Source organism: Bubalus kerabau, chromosome 3 (genome assembly GCF_029407905.1).
Source record: "Bubalus kerabau isolate K-KA32 ecotype Philippines breed swamp buffalo chromosome 3, PCC_UOA_SB_1v2, whole genome shotgun sequence".
In the NCBI taxonomy this organism is placed as follows: Eukaryota; Metazoa; Chordata; class Mammalia; order Artiodactyla; family Bovidae; genus Bubalus; species Bubalus kerabau.
In genome coordinates this window covers 1627450-1640458 of record NC_073626.1, presented here as the reverse complement: position 1 = coordinate 1640458, position 13009 = coordinate 1627450, and the positions used below count along the sequence as shown (strand labels likewise).

The 13009-nt window shown below is 51.9% G+C and overlaps 1 protein-coding gene and 1 pseudogene across 3 annotated transcripts; one reads left to right on the top strand and one right to left on the bottom strand.

The window, feature by feature from the left end:
* The first annotated feature begins 285 nt into the window (after positions 1-285).
* Positions 286-8850, top strand: SERPINB1 (serpin family B member 1). 3 transcript variants are annotated; one of them, XM_055574513.1, is made up of 7 exons: positions 286-354; positions 1390-1564; positions 3932-4066; positions 4608-4725; positions 6037-6179; positions 6263-6430; positions 7588-8850. In XM_055574513.1, exons 2-7 carry the CDS (start codon positions 1397-1399, stop codon positions 7987-7989), a joined length of 1134 nt encoding a protein of 377 aa, XP_055430488.1. In that variant the 5' UTR covers positions 286-354; positions 1390-1396; the 3' UTR covers positions 7990-8850. The 3 variants fall into 3 exon arrangements, with proteins under 3 accessions (XP_055430488.1, XP_055430489.1, XP_055430487.1); XM_055574514.1 differs by lacking the exon at positions 286-354 and adding an exon at positions 797-816; XM_055574512.1 differs by lacking the exon at positions 286-354 and adding an exon at positions 848-1154.
* Positions 2483-2591, bottom strand: LOC129648091 (uncharacterized; annotated as a pseudogene).
* Positions 8851-13009: the final 4159 nt, after the last annotated feature.

Genomic DNA, 13009 nt, shown 5'->3' with positions numbered 1-13009 from the left:
TAACCGGAGAGGCTGGAGTGTACAGATGAGACTTCAAAGAGGCTGGTTTGGCCTGAGAGGTGATGCATCCGCATCTCAGTCATTCACACCTTAGTAAGAAACAGCTCATCTTGACAGAGATGACAGGCCCTTGACGGAGACCTGAGTTTGCTGGGAACTCAGGGGTGCTGATCCCCAGGAGGTCGCTGCGCTCACGCGGCTGACCGCCGGATGCACCGCCCTGCTCCGGCTCCTGGGAGGTGAGTCAGGGGGCAGGGCGTCCCGCCCTCACCGCCTGTGCGGCCCCCTTCTGCCGCTATAAGGGCCGCGCCGGCCTGTCCCAGACCCCGCCCCGCCCAGGCAGCCCAGCAGCGGGTAAGGCCGGGCAGGGAGCTGGGCGGGCGGGACAGGCTCGGGTCCGCTCGCGCCCCGCGGGGTGGGGCATCTGGCGGTCACCCCGGCCCGCTGTGCGCCCCTCGGAATCCCCGTGTCCGGCGGTCACCCGGCCCCCTGCCCTGCGCCCCGCGGGGCCCCCTGTGCGGCGGTCACCCCGGCCCGCCGTGCGCCCCGCGGAAACTCCTTGTCCGATGGTCACCCAGTCCCTTGGCCAGCGCCCCGCGGAGTCTCCTGTGCGGCGGTCACCCCGCCCCGCCGTGCGCCAGTCCCGGGGTCCCCGCGCCGCGTCTGGTCGCTCTAGGCCGGCGCCGGCGGCCGAAGGCGGAACCCAGCCCTTCTCCCCCCTCCTCCCGAGCTGTGTGTGCGGTCAGGCCCAGGCCAAGCCGCTCCTCCTTCCTCTTTCCTGCTGCTGGAGGCGCGGGAGGCGATTCGTCAGCGACAGTAATAATTCAGCTGTGACTCGCATGCGGGGCAGCCGCCGGCCGATCCCCTTCCTCTCCCGAGTGTGGGGCTGAGAGCGAGGCCGGGCGGGGACAGGGGCCAGCTGATGGGCCAGGGCCAGCTGCTGCACCCGCAGACCCCGCTGCCCGCGGGAGGGACAGGGTTTCTGGTCACCTTCTCCCTGTCCAGCCGCTCGACCTGCCTCGGGGCCTGTGTTGGGTTTCCGAGCTCTCATATCCTGCGAGAATGGGGACAAGACCTCTCCTGACATCAGACAGTGAACCCCAAAACGAGGGTCATCCTGTCTCCTTGCTGGAATTTGCTTCATTGGTTGGCAGGTCACCCTGATTTTCTATGGGAAACTTGGATCCCATGTCAGTGCTGAGTCCTTGGCCAGTCTCCCCAGGCTCTCACATCTATGCCTGCGGGTTCTTGCCCTCCTAGAAAGAGAAGGAGAAAGTACAAGTTCCAGTGAACTTAAGGGGGGGTGGCCCAAGCTGAGAGGAGACGGGGGTGACCTTGCTGATTCGCTTGTGCGGCCGTGGGCGGCTCAGGCTCTGCTCTGCGTTGCAGCCTCACCATGGAGCAGCTGAGCGCAGCAAACACCCGCTTCGCCGTGGACCTGTTCCTCGCCCTGACCGAGCACAATCCTGCCGGAAACATCTTCATCTCCCCCTTCAGCATCTCGTCAGCGCTGGCCATGGTCTTTCTGGGGGCCAGAGGCGAGACCGCGGCGCAAATGTCCAAGGTCAGCAGAAACTAGCCACAATAGTCTGCTTTCCCAGCTGAACCCTGCCACAGCCGGGACCAAAGGCTGTACCTCTGAGCTCTTGCAGTGCGTTTGTGGGCTTCCCAGATGGCTCAATGTTCAAGAATCCGCCTGGAATGCAGGAGACTCAGGCAGACTCGGTTTCAATCCCTGGGCCCGAAAGATCCCCCTGGAGGAGGGCATGGTAACCCACTCCAGTATCCTTGCCTGGAGAATCCCATGGACAGAGGAGCCTGGGGGGCTGCAGGCCATGGGGTCACAAAGAGTCGGACACGACTGAAGCGACTTAGCAGGCAGGCGTGCACAGTGGGTCTGTAGAACTGTGTCTCAGTGTTCAGCGTTGTGTGTCATGCTATACGTTACACTGCATGAGGTCAGACTTCCAGAAAAAGCCCCAGGGAAAATCCACTTGGATGCAGGCTGTCCTTCATGATCCAGTCTCTTCTGAGCACCTGCAATGGGGTGGCTCTAGTGGTAAAGAGCCCACCTGCCGACGCAGGAGTTGTGGCGACAGCCTCAGATTCAGTCCTTGGGTCGGGAAGATACCCGGGAGGAAGAAACGGCAGCTCACTCCACTATTCTGCCTGGAGCCCATAGAGCCACAGAGTCAGACAGGACTGAAGCAACCTCGCATGGATGCATGCATGAGACAGACAGTGTTTTTGCATGGGCTGAGCAAGTGTGAAGTGTGGAGTGTTAGTCGCTCAGTTGTGTCTGCCTCTATGTGACCCCATGGGCTGTAGCCCACCAGGCTCCTCTGTCCAAGGGGACCTCCATGCAAGAATAGTGGAGTGGGTTGCCATTTCCTCCTCCAGGGGATCTTCCCGACCCAGGGATCGAATCCAGGTCTTCTGCATTGCAGGCAGATTCTTTACCACCTGAGCTACTGGGGAAGCCCAGTGGAGTCTCCCACATTTGGGGAAATCACAGGGGTCAGCACATCCGAAGTGCAATGGGTCAGCCTCGCCCTGGGACACCCGCCTGTGTGACCACGGTGTCTCCCCCGGGCTGAGGACAGAGCAGTGAGAAGACTGGCCGCCCCGCCGCCTGCTGCTTCTGCCCCAGCATCGCCCGCTGGCTCTCACAGGCACCTCCTCCCCAGGACCGTCTGCTTTCTGCTTTGCCTGTGATGCCGGCTCCTGGCTCCATCAGCGCCTGCAGGGTCTTGTTCCTTGTGAGCATAATGACGCCTAGTGGAGAGGTGCAGGGGCCACGAGAGCGTCCAGCCCTGTGCTTCTGGGCCTGGCCCAGGCGTGTCCTGTGTGAGCAGGAGGGCCCTTCAGGGAGACGGGGAGGCGACGCGGAGACTCTGCCTGTCCTTGGGGGTGTGGAGGGCACCCGTGTGCTGTGCCTGCTTTATTCTGAGTGGGGAACTCTGGCTTTCCTCGAAAGAAAGGGCATCTGCGAAGGTCTTTCTAAAGCCCAGGCCACTGGTCACGCTGCACCTAGAGCCAGGGAAGGTCCAGCCCGGATTCGGGTTCACCGGCCTGTTGCAGCTGCAACAAGTACAAGTGTTTGTACTTGATGGAAAACCAACGTTTTTCATCACTGTAGATACAGAAGCATTTGAAAGTTTTCAAAAATCTACTTAAAAAAAAAAAAAGAAAGAAAAAAACCCCTAGTACTAGTAACTGTTAGCTGCCCCTGCAAGGTAATCTGAGCTTCTGATTTGAGGTTTTCCAGGAACTTCATAACCTCAGTGAAGAGCAGTCTTAGGTTCTTACCCTGTTTCCCTGAAGAGATGGATCACAGTGCCCACACACACGCTCCACATGTCAGGGAGAGACCGGCCTTTGTACACGGTAGAGCTTTGTTCTTTGTGCCCTAAAAGAAGGAACCAGCCCAGGCCTCATAAAACCATAAAGTGGCTCTTGGTGTAACTGATATGTGGAGAATTAAACTTTTGCCCGGTGTTAAGTTTAATGAAATTGTTTTTAAGCAAGTGAGTTACTGACGCTGGCAAGGCAATTAAAAAACCTCCCAGTCTCTACTACCTTTGTGTTCTTGCATAGCTGATGATTCTTTTATCTACTGTTTATTTCTGAGAACTTTCAGGAGAATTCTATTTGTACAGATATGAACATACCATTTATGATTGGGGAAGCAGACTTGTATACATGTTTAGTTTATTAACCACTCATATTTGTGCAACTGTAATTATATCAAAAAAGTGATGCAAAAGGGCAGCTTTCAATACAGTTACTATGATTCACGAAGCTAGTACATTTTGGATTTTGCTGATCAATAATTAGTACTAAAACATTAATTTGATGAAAGCAAATTCCAAGGAACCGGGTTATAATTTCAAAATCCATGGTTATAGAAATAATATTTCCTTTATTTTAGGCTCTCCATTTCGAAGGAGTTGAGATTCATTCGGGATTTCAGAATCTGAATGCTGCTATCAACAAGCGTTGTGCTCCCTACACCCTGAAACTCGCCAACAGGTTATTTGGAGAGAAGAGCTATGATTTCCTCCCTGTGAGTGCTTTGCTCTTCGTGTTCTCAAACTCGAAAGACAATGCAGACTTTTTGCCCAGCACAATCAAGTCACACAAACCAGTTTTAATTTTTATAAACATTCAGAAAAATAATCCAGAATGAAAACATAACCAACAGCATTCGCCTCGGCGGATGTGATTTCGTTTTCTCATCCCATCCCCACAGTGAAAAGGTCAGCCCTGGCTGTTCTACTAGAGAAATCCAGAGTGAAGCCCGTCATTCACGTCCAAGTACAGCCAGTGTCTGCTTGTTTATGAAAATGCTAGTCAGAGACTAGAAAAGAATTGGTAAATTTTGTGCAACACCAAAACTACTGGACTGTACACGTAAGAGTGGTTAGGATGGTCAAGTCAATGTTATGTGTTTTTCACCAGAGTTAAAAAAGTAGAAGAGCTAGAATTTTTGTTGTTACCATGAAATATGCCTTTGGGGATTATTTCTGTTGCTTTTAAGGATTTTGGAGAACCACCTCTGTATGGAGAAGGACTTACTCACGACACCTGTTTCTTTTCTTAAACAGGAGTTCTTAGCTTCAACGCAGAGAATGTACAGTGCTGAGCTGGCCAGTGTGGATTTTCTGCGGGCCTCCGAGGAAGCGAGGAAGACCATAAACGAGTGGGTCAAAGGGCAGACGGGAGGTGAGCGAGGGCGGCGCTGGCCGTCCGCCGGGTCCTTCCTTCCCTCCGCCCACCTCTCCCCCTGCAGGGGACCCTCCCCTTCCCTCGCCTCTGGGCCTGACCCTGGGGTCCACCTTCACTGCCCAGGCCAGACAGCTTTCAAACACAGGAATCTCTCCAAGTGGAAACGTAAACATGGTTTAATTGAAGGTGCTAAAAGCTTCTTCCCTGTAAGTTCCCCAGACTGCGCTTAAAAGTTGAAACTAACATTGACTGTAGAATAAATGGACCAAAACCTCAATCCAATGTCTACAAGCCGCTGTGGCCAGGAGTGTTTTCGCCAACGCCTCGTCTAAGGAGTCAGGCCGTGTCTCTGGTTCGTGTCTCTGTCGTAGTCACGGAATGGTCAAGGCACCCACAGGACACCTGTCCCTTCCACACCCACAGCGGCCGTCACAGCCACACGCACCACGAGTGGGCCACGTGTCCGCGGAGGAGCTGTCCTACCTCTTAGACGTCTGTTAAAAGCTTCCCTGTGGGAGTTAGGCGACCACTTGGATGATTTGAAGAAGTGATTTACTTCTTAGTGACTAGAAACACTTTAGTTAAGAAATTTTCCCTTTCTTGATAAAGAATGGCCTGTCTCCAAATGAGGCCCACTGATTATCATACATCCCAGAAAAGGAGATTTTTCCTGTTTTTAGCCCTTTAACCCAATACCTTGTTTCGAAGCATCACCCCTCCGGGGTAGTTTGTGTTTCCCCTGATCTGCCCTCCAGTTGTCCGGTCTTAATTGTGGCGTGCGCTCCCCAGGTGTGGTGTGTGGGCTTAGCTGCCCCGAGACTTGTGGGATCCTAGTTCCCCAACCAGGGATGTAAACTGCAGCACCTGCGTTGGAAAGCAGATTCTTAACCACCCAAGCACCACGGAAGTCCCTCCCAGCTGGTTTATTTCCAGTGGGAGCACCCCGGGGGCCTTAGCTAACTTAGTGCCATGTGACAGGACTTTGGGTAGGAGGAAGCATTTGAATTGCATTTCAGTGCTAATCAAGTGTGTTAGTTGCTCAGTCGTGCATGACTCTTTGTGACCCCATGGATTGCTGCCCACCAGGCTCCTCTGTCCATGGGATTTTCCAGGCAAGCATACTGGAGTGGGTTGCCATTTCCTTCTCTGTGGGTCGTTCCCGACCCACGGATTGAACCCCAGTCTCCTGCACTGCAGGCAGATACTTTACCAACTGAGCTATGAGGGAAGCACAGTGCTAATCAAAGGTCCCTTCAAATTTGGAATTCTGATAGGTGGGTTTTTAAAAAGCTAAGTTTGTCTTTTTAGGGAAAATTCCGGAGCTGTTGGCCTCAGGTATGGTTGACAGCTTGACGAAGCTGGTGCTGGTGAATGCCATCTATTTCAAAGGGAAGTGGCAGGAGAAGTTCATGGTGGAGGCCACCAAGGATGCGCCTTTCAGACTGAATAAGGTGAGGGCGGACGACTGTCTAGATGACTCTGTGCTCCGAAGCCATGCGGATAATGATGGGCGATCTGTGGTCTGATTGTTCAGAAAGAAACGAAAACGGTGAAGATGATGTATCAGAAGAAGAAGTTTCCCTTTGGCTACATCAAGGACCTTAAGTGCCGGGTGCTGGAGCTGCCCTACGAGGGCAAGGACCTCAGTATGGTCATCCTGCTGCCGGACGACATCCAGGACGAGGCCACGGGGCTGAAGAAGGTGCGGCCCCGCTCCCCGCGTGGTGCACGGACTGTGTGTGTGTGTGTGTGTGGAAGAGGCAGGAGTGTGAAGAGGGCAGTTTTCCTTCCGTGTGTCTGCCCTGTTGTGTGCTTTGCCCTTCCCCTCCTAACTAAACTTCCTGTTGAGTGGGGTCTGATATTAGCCGTCTGCAGCTACACCATGCGTTAGAAGCTGGCTGTTCCTGCTCTCAGCTGTATTTCCATGGTTGTCCCTTCCTGACTCTAACATAGACAGTCCGGGATTAGCAGCATCAGCAGGGCAGTGTGGCGTGGCTCTGTCCCAGTGAAGCAGGAGTAACAGGGCGGCCGCAGGAGCTGGGCTCACACAGCTCACACTGTGCGCCCGCGTTCTCTGCGGGGTGATCCGGCACTTGGAGCAGGGCTCGAGCACGTGCTACGGTTTCCCCACTTTAGACGAGGGACTAGGTCTGTTTCTGGTTTTACCAGTGTGCTGCTTCTTGTTGTTCAGTCGATAACTCGTGTCCGACTCTTTGCAACCCCGTGGACCGCAGCACGCCAGGCTTCCCTGGCCTTCAATATCTCCCAGAGTTTGCTCAAACTCATGTCCGTCGAGTCGGTGATGCCATCCAACCATCTCATCCTCTGTCGTCCCCTTCTCCTCCCGCCCTCAATCTTCCCAGCATCAGGGTCTCTTCCAATGAGTCGGCTCTTGGCATCAGGGGGCCTAAGTATTGGAGCTTCAGCTTCATGAGCTATGTCCATCAGGACAACTTCCGCTGTGTGAGGTTTACAAATAACCCAGCGACCACTGGGACTCAGATAAATAGAAGACATAGAAGAAAGCTTTAAAAATTACCCTGTGTCACTCAGTCGGTTAGGGTATTAACAGCCATGGTGGCGGTGGTCCAGCATGGCAGAGGCGCAGTCAGTCCTGGGTGGGGCGGGTGGTTCCCGGGCCTCGTGTCCAGACGGGGGCCTTGGTGCCTGGGAACGCGGCTCTGTTTATTATCACCAGCAGCCGGAACGGTGTGAAGTCCCCAGGTGGAACCTGTTTTGGTGCAAACATGAAGGAAACCAGTGAGCAGTGGGTAGGATGGTCCGTTCATCTAAAGAACACCTTGTCGACTGACTTCCATAGAATGGTTTCAGCTCTTCTTTTCGCTCATTCTCTTCCAGATTGAGCAACAGCTGACTCTGGAGAAGCTGCGGGAGTGGACCCGACCCGAGAGCCTAGACCTCCTTGAGGTCAGGGTCCAGCTGCCTAGGTTCAAGCTGGAGGAGAGTTACGACCTCAACGAGCCCCTGGCCCGCCTGGGTGCACGGGATCTCTTCAGCAGCAAGGCGGACCTGTCCGGCATGTCGGGGGCCAGGGACCTCTTCATATCCAAGGTGGTCCATAAGTCCGTCGTGGACGTGCACGAGGAGGGCACGGAGGCGGCGGCCGCCACGGGAGTCCTCACCGAGTTCGCCATGCTGATGCCAGAGGAGGAGTTCGTTGCCGACCACCCTTTCATCTTCTTCATCCAGCACAAGCCCTCCTCGCACATCCTGTTTCTAGGCAGGCTTTCCTCCCCATAGAAGCTAGGGACGTTAATGCAAGGTCAAGCCTAAGCTCTTTGCCTGCCCTTTAGATGGGGACCATTCGCATATATCTTTACCCATAAAGTACTTTTCTTTAATGAATCTTTAACCTCCTTTGTAAGCTCAGCTCTGTTGGCTGTTCACACTTGGCATGGGTATCTCTTCTTTTTTTATACTGAAAAAAATCCCGTGATTTCTCTTGAATGCACTGAGTTAAAAAAAGAGAAAAATCAGATGTGTAGATCCTTGACAATGTAGCAGTCTAGGAAGTTGCTATACTTTCCTGAGAGCCGTGGGGGACAGTGGTCACGCCGTCATCTGCTTTTAGAGATAGACTTTTGGAAGCCGCAGTAGAGAGATGTCCTGATAGCTGAGGGGAGGCTTCAACAGATACTCAGTTGAAATCCAGGCGAGCGCCCCCATTGAGGCCCAGGGTTGAGACAGCCCTGCCTTGGCGAGGTCTCTGACCCTGCGTCCAGCCCTCCGGCCTGGCGGTAACCCACACCCTCCCTTGTCTGTTCTCCCGTGCTCCTCCGGATGTGCGCTATGAGGGACACAAGGAGTCAGGCAGTAGGTGTCTTATCAGGAAAGAAGCCAAGAAATGGCAACAGGATCTCACTGCTCACTGCCTTCTCCCCTGTTTTCTGATGAAGGCTCTTGATGTCCATCACCTGGCACACGTCTTTATGGTAACAGGACAGCTTTATGCAAGGCTGTAGAGGAAGCGGTGGCAGGGTGCTATTTGATGAATGTCAGTCTTTGTCAATGTTCTTCTTGGAATGTGCCTTGAATTGCTGCTTCTTGCTCTCATGAAGCTGTTGGGTTGGTTAATAAAGTTTCCTAAGATCGTGCAAACCAGACTGACCTCAGTCCTCTTCTTATTTCTCCCTGATCTCGGGCAAGCCAAGACTGCAGAAGCAGGTTCTTGGCCGGACCTGTGCTTACATCTGGCTGATACGGAGTGACTGCACAGCACAGCAACAGAATCCCAGCAGGCCTCACGTTGGCAGGCGTTTCTCCTCCTTTCTTACGGTTCTCCCTAGCGCCTGCCATCCAAGGCCTCGTGGCTACAGGGACCAGGAGGAAAGCCACAGTGGTCTGTCTCTTTTTGCTCCTCAGTCCAACATCTACTCAGCGATTTAGAGGAGGTCGTGTTGATCGAGTTACATGGGCCCAAGCAGCTCTGCTCAAATCCTCCCTTTTTGTATTTGAGGGAACAGGCCCCTGGACTACCATCAGCTATTGTAGTCAGAACAACTAGGAAATTCGAGAGCAGGGACTAGATCTGATTCTTTTTTTTTTTTCTGGTCTCACTGCCCGTAGCAACCAGGGAAGGAATCGGTGCCCTTGTGGCCCTGGCAGTGAGAGTGTGGAGTCCCAACCACTGGACCACCAGGGAAGTCCCCCAGTTCATATTTGATGTGGAGAACGTCCACCTCTCATAATGATGAATGAGATAACCCAGAAACCTCTGGAGACCAACTGGAAAACCAAAAAAATACATGGCAGCCCCTCGGGGGAAGGTTGACTTGATCATGGAGAAACACTGAGCCCAAGACCCAGCAGGGGCTGGGGCATCTCCCAACCCATAAGAGATCTATGAGGTGTGATGTGGGGGTTTTGGCACTGTGCTAGGCTAGGGAGCCTGAGTTTGGACCCATCAAGAGTGAGGGCCCCATTCAACCTCCTGACACCCTAAGGTATGAGTGAACCATTGCAGAATGCAGCCCTGCTGAAGTCGTCAGACAGCCTGGAAAATTCCAGGCCCTAGAATTGGGTTATATTCATCCTGGTTTGCTACAACCCAGGGGCAGAAAGATTACCCATAAACTTCAAATGACTTTTTATAAGCAGCTTTTCTTATACAACATCCAGCATACAGTCGAAGGTAACTGGATGGGTGACACCTGGTCTGTCCTGAAGACACCCTCCTGAGCCATGACAACATAAACCAGCACACAGAAACACAGAGGATAGAAGCGCAGGTCCTGAGGCTCCCGCTATAAGAACCATCACGCACAAATCACAAAACAACACTGTCATCCCTGATCAGCAAGACAGAAGGCAAGGGTAAACATCTCAGCGGATAACTGGAAGCTTAAATCAGTCTCAAAAATGAGACAGAAATTCTAGAGCTCAAAAACACAGTTAAGAATGACGTACTAAATGGGTAAGATTTATTAGCAAATTACAGATGGCAAGAGAGAGAAACTATGACTGGTCAGATCAGGAGAAATTATCCACAACTTCTTTCAGAAAGAAAAATGTAATCCAGAAAGACAAAAGGATGGAAGAATGCAAAAGGGAAGATAAAAAACCCAGAGAAGTCAGTAAGAAGACACTTCAGAGGAAAAGAAGGGGGAAAAAAAGCGTCTGGGCTGTGGTGGTTGGTGGTTTAGTTGCCAAGTGGTGACTGACTCTTGCAACCCCTGTGGGACTGTAGGCCCACCAGCTTCTTCTGTCCGTGGGATTTCTCAGGCAAGAATACTGGAGTGGGTTGCCATTTCCTCCTCCAAGGGATCTTCCCAACCCAGGGATTCAGCCCGCGTCTCCTGCATTGCAGGCAGATTCTTTCCTGCTGAGCCACCTGGGAAGCCCTGTCTAGGGCAGAATCATGTTTAAAGAGCTGACATTCAACATGATTTCAAACAGATACGTCAGTTCCCAGATTCCAAGTCCCACATGGGGCCAGGCATGGTGCTCCACACTCGATGTTTGTACTTTAAGGTGAGCGGTGCGGTCTTCAGGCTGCAGACGGGAGGGAGGAAGCTGCCTGGGGCCTTGGATTAGACCTCCTCCTGATGCATCACCAAGAACCGCCCAGGGGAATTTGAGTGCACTCGAAGCTTTTGGAAGAGATGCTCGCCCTTCACTAGTAATACTGTGTTTTCTCGCTCAGCTGTGAATCTCGGCCAGTTTAAAGGAAATCTTCAATAACTTTGCAATCTCAAACACACTCACGTTTGAGACGCAGCATATAACCTGGGGTTGCCTGGGAAGAGTGGGTGGACGGCCCTGCGGCAGGACCTGCCGAGCTATCACATCTCCAAGGCACATCTCCAGTGCCCCAGCCCCTCCCGGGTCACTGCTAAGAGCTGAGATCTCTGCACACAAGGGTGCCAGAGGATGCATCTGTCTGTTCAGAAACCTCCCAGGACTTGCAAAGGATCTCATACTTTGACCTCGGAAGGTGGATGGCTCTGAGACATATACGGGTTATAAAGTGGAAAAGCATTTCTTCATCTAACCTCTTGGGGTTCAAATTACATGCACGGAATTGCGACACCGGATACTTTCCGACCTGAAAAAACAGTTGGTGGCTTGTGTGACCGCAGCCCCGCCTACAGGGTATGGCAGAGCCCTGTGGAATGAGGAAACCAGTCTCTGCCAACAGGTGAGGTGTAGTGTGCCGTCTCACAGGAGTCAAGGAACAAAGGTGATTTTCCAGCTCACGGGGGAGACCATGAACAGCCCAGCCTGCACAGCAAGAGAAAGTTCCTCAAAGAGGTTTTCCTGAAGTTCTTACACCAGCCCTTCCTGTGTTTTGCAAATGTCTGTTACAACAAATCCTGGTAGTAAGATCTTTGCTTCAGCAGATACATAAAAGTTTCCTGTAAATTAGAAGTGTCGATGTTTTATTATTGCACAATATTTTTAAAAGTCAGTTTTCAAAGACTAAACGCATTGCAAATTCAGTGTTCTGTGCAAAGTTTGATACATTAGGAAATAGGGTAAAAATTGGTAAAAAAAATATTCAGGAATTTGTGTAACAACTTTCCCATTTTAAAGTAAACCCAGCTGTTTATCAAGGCAAAACAGCAGATGCTTAAAATTTTCAATTGCTCTCCTATGACCTCACTATATCAAAAGGTAAGGACTTTGGTGGAATCTTTTGGCAGCCCCTCCAGGCTTGTGGGACCTACCAGAGATGAGGCCGTACCCCTGCAGTGGAAGCGTGGAGTCCTAACCACTGGATTGCCATGGAATTCCCGTTCGTGGCTTTTAAACTCATTAATTTGTTACTGTATTTTACGTCCTACACTATTTGCTGCTGTTGCTTGCTGAACTAATTTTCAAAAATTGATGCTTTTTCATCATTGTGGGTATTTTTAATTAAAATATATTTACTCCATAAGTGAGTTAACTCAAGTGGACAGTAATGTCCACTGAGGAGACAGTCTCCCTCAAGGAGTCAGCAGAGCAGAGCGTGAGAGCTGAGGGGAGGGCGAGGCAACGGCGATGTCCCCGGGGCGGGGTCCGGGAATTCCGGGACCGCTGACTGCCACACGGTCCACTCTGTTCGCTCTGTTGCCTTTGGATGACGTTTGCTCGTTTCATCATTGCAGCCATCAATTTTCCTAACTAGGGATCACCTTTATTTGACTTCAGAAAGCTCGAAAACATGTAAAAAAAAGTCGGTATTTTGATAAATGCCATTTTTGAGGCATCAACCAGTGTTTACACGGTACCTTCCACGCCTGTAAGTAGGATAGCTCAAACATGTTCCACAAAGTGAACTCACCCATGTATTCAACACTCAAAGCAAGAAACAGTGATCTCTCAGCCTTCTGAAGACCACAGCCCTGCCAGGGTGCCCTCTCCTCTACTTTCTACAGACCTGGAGGAGTCTTCTCTGTGTACTCTGAGTTTACTTAATCTTACATTTTGTGGGTATATATAGACATTGTGTCGTGTTAGTCTCTGTCGTGTCCAACTTTTTGTGACCCCATGGACTGTAGCCCGCCGGGCTCCTCTGTCCATGGGATTCTCCAGGCAAGAATACCGGAGTGTGTTGTCATTTCCTTCTCCAGGGATCTGCCTGACCCAGGGATCAAACCCGGCTTTGCTGCATTGCAGGAAATTCCCTCTTTACCACTGAGCCACCAAGGAAACCCAGTGACTAACATACACACAACACATTGTGTGTGGAGCCCGTGATAAGTCTGTTTTGAATGACATCCTGCCTTGTGGAGGAAGCACCAGCCTTGAGGATGGAAGGTCTGTACTGGCTGTGCGC

Bases quoted from the DNA above. Each gene is read 5' to 3' on its own strand.
- SERPINB1 (XM_055574512.1), top strand. From the start codon at position 1,063: ATGGGGACAAGACCTCTCCTGACATCAGACAGTGAACCCCAAAACGAG. The intron at 4,067-4,607 runs GTGAGTGCTTTG...TTTCTTAAACAG, and splicing joins AGAGCTATGATTTCCTCCCT to GAGTTCTTAGCTTCAACGCA. The intron at 4,726-6,036 runs GTGAGCGAGGGC...TTGTCTTTTTAG, and splicing joins GGTCAAAGGGCAGACGGGAG to GGAAAATTCCGGAGCTGTTG.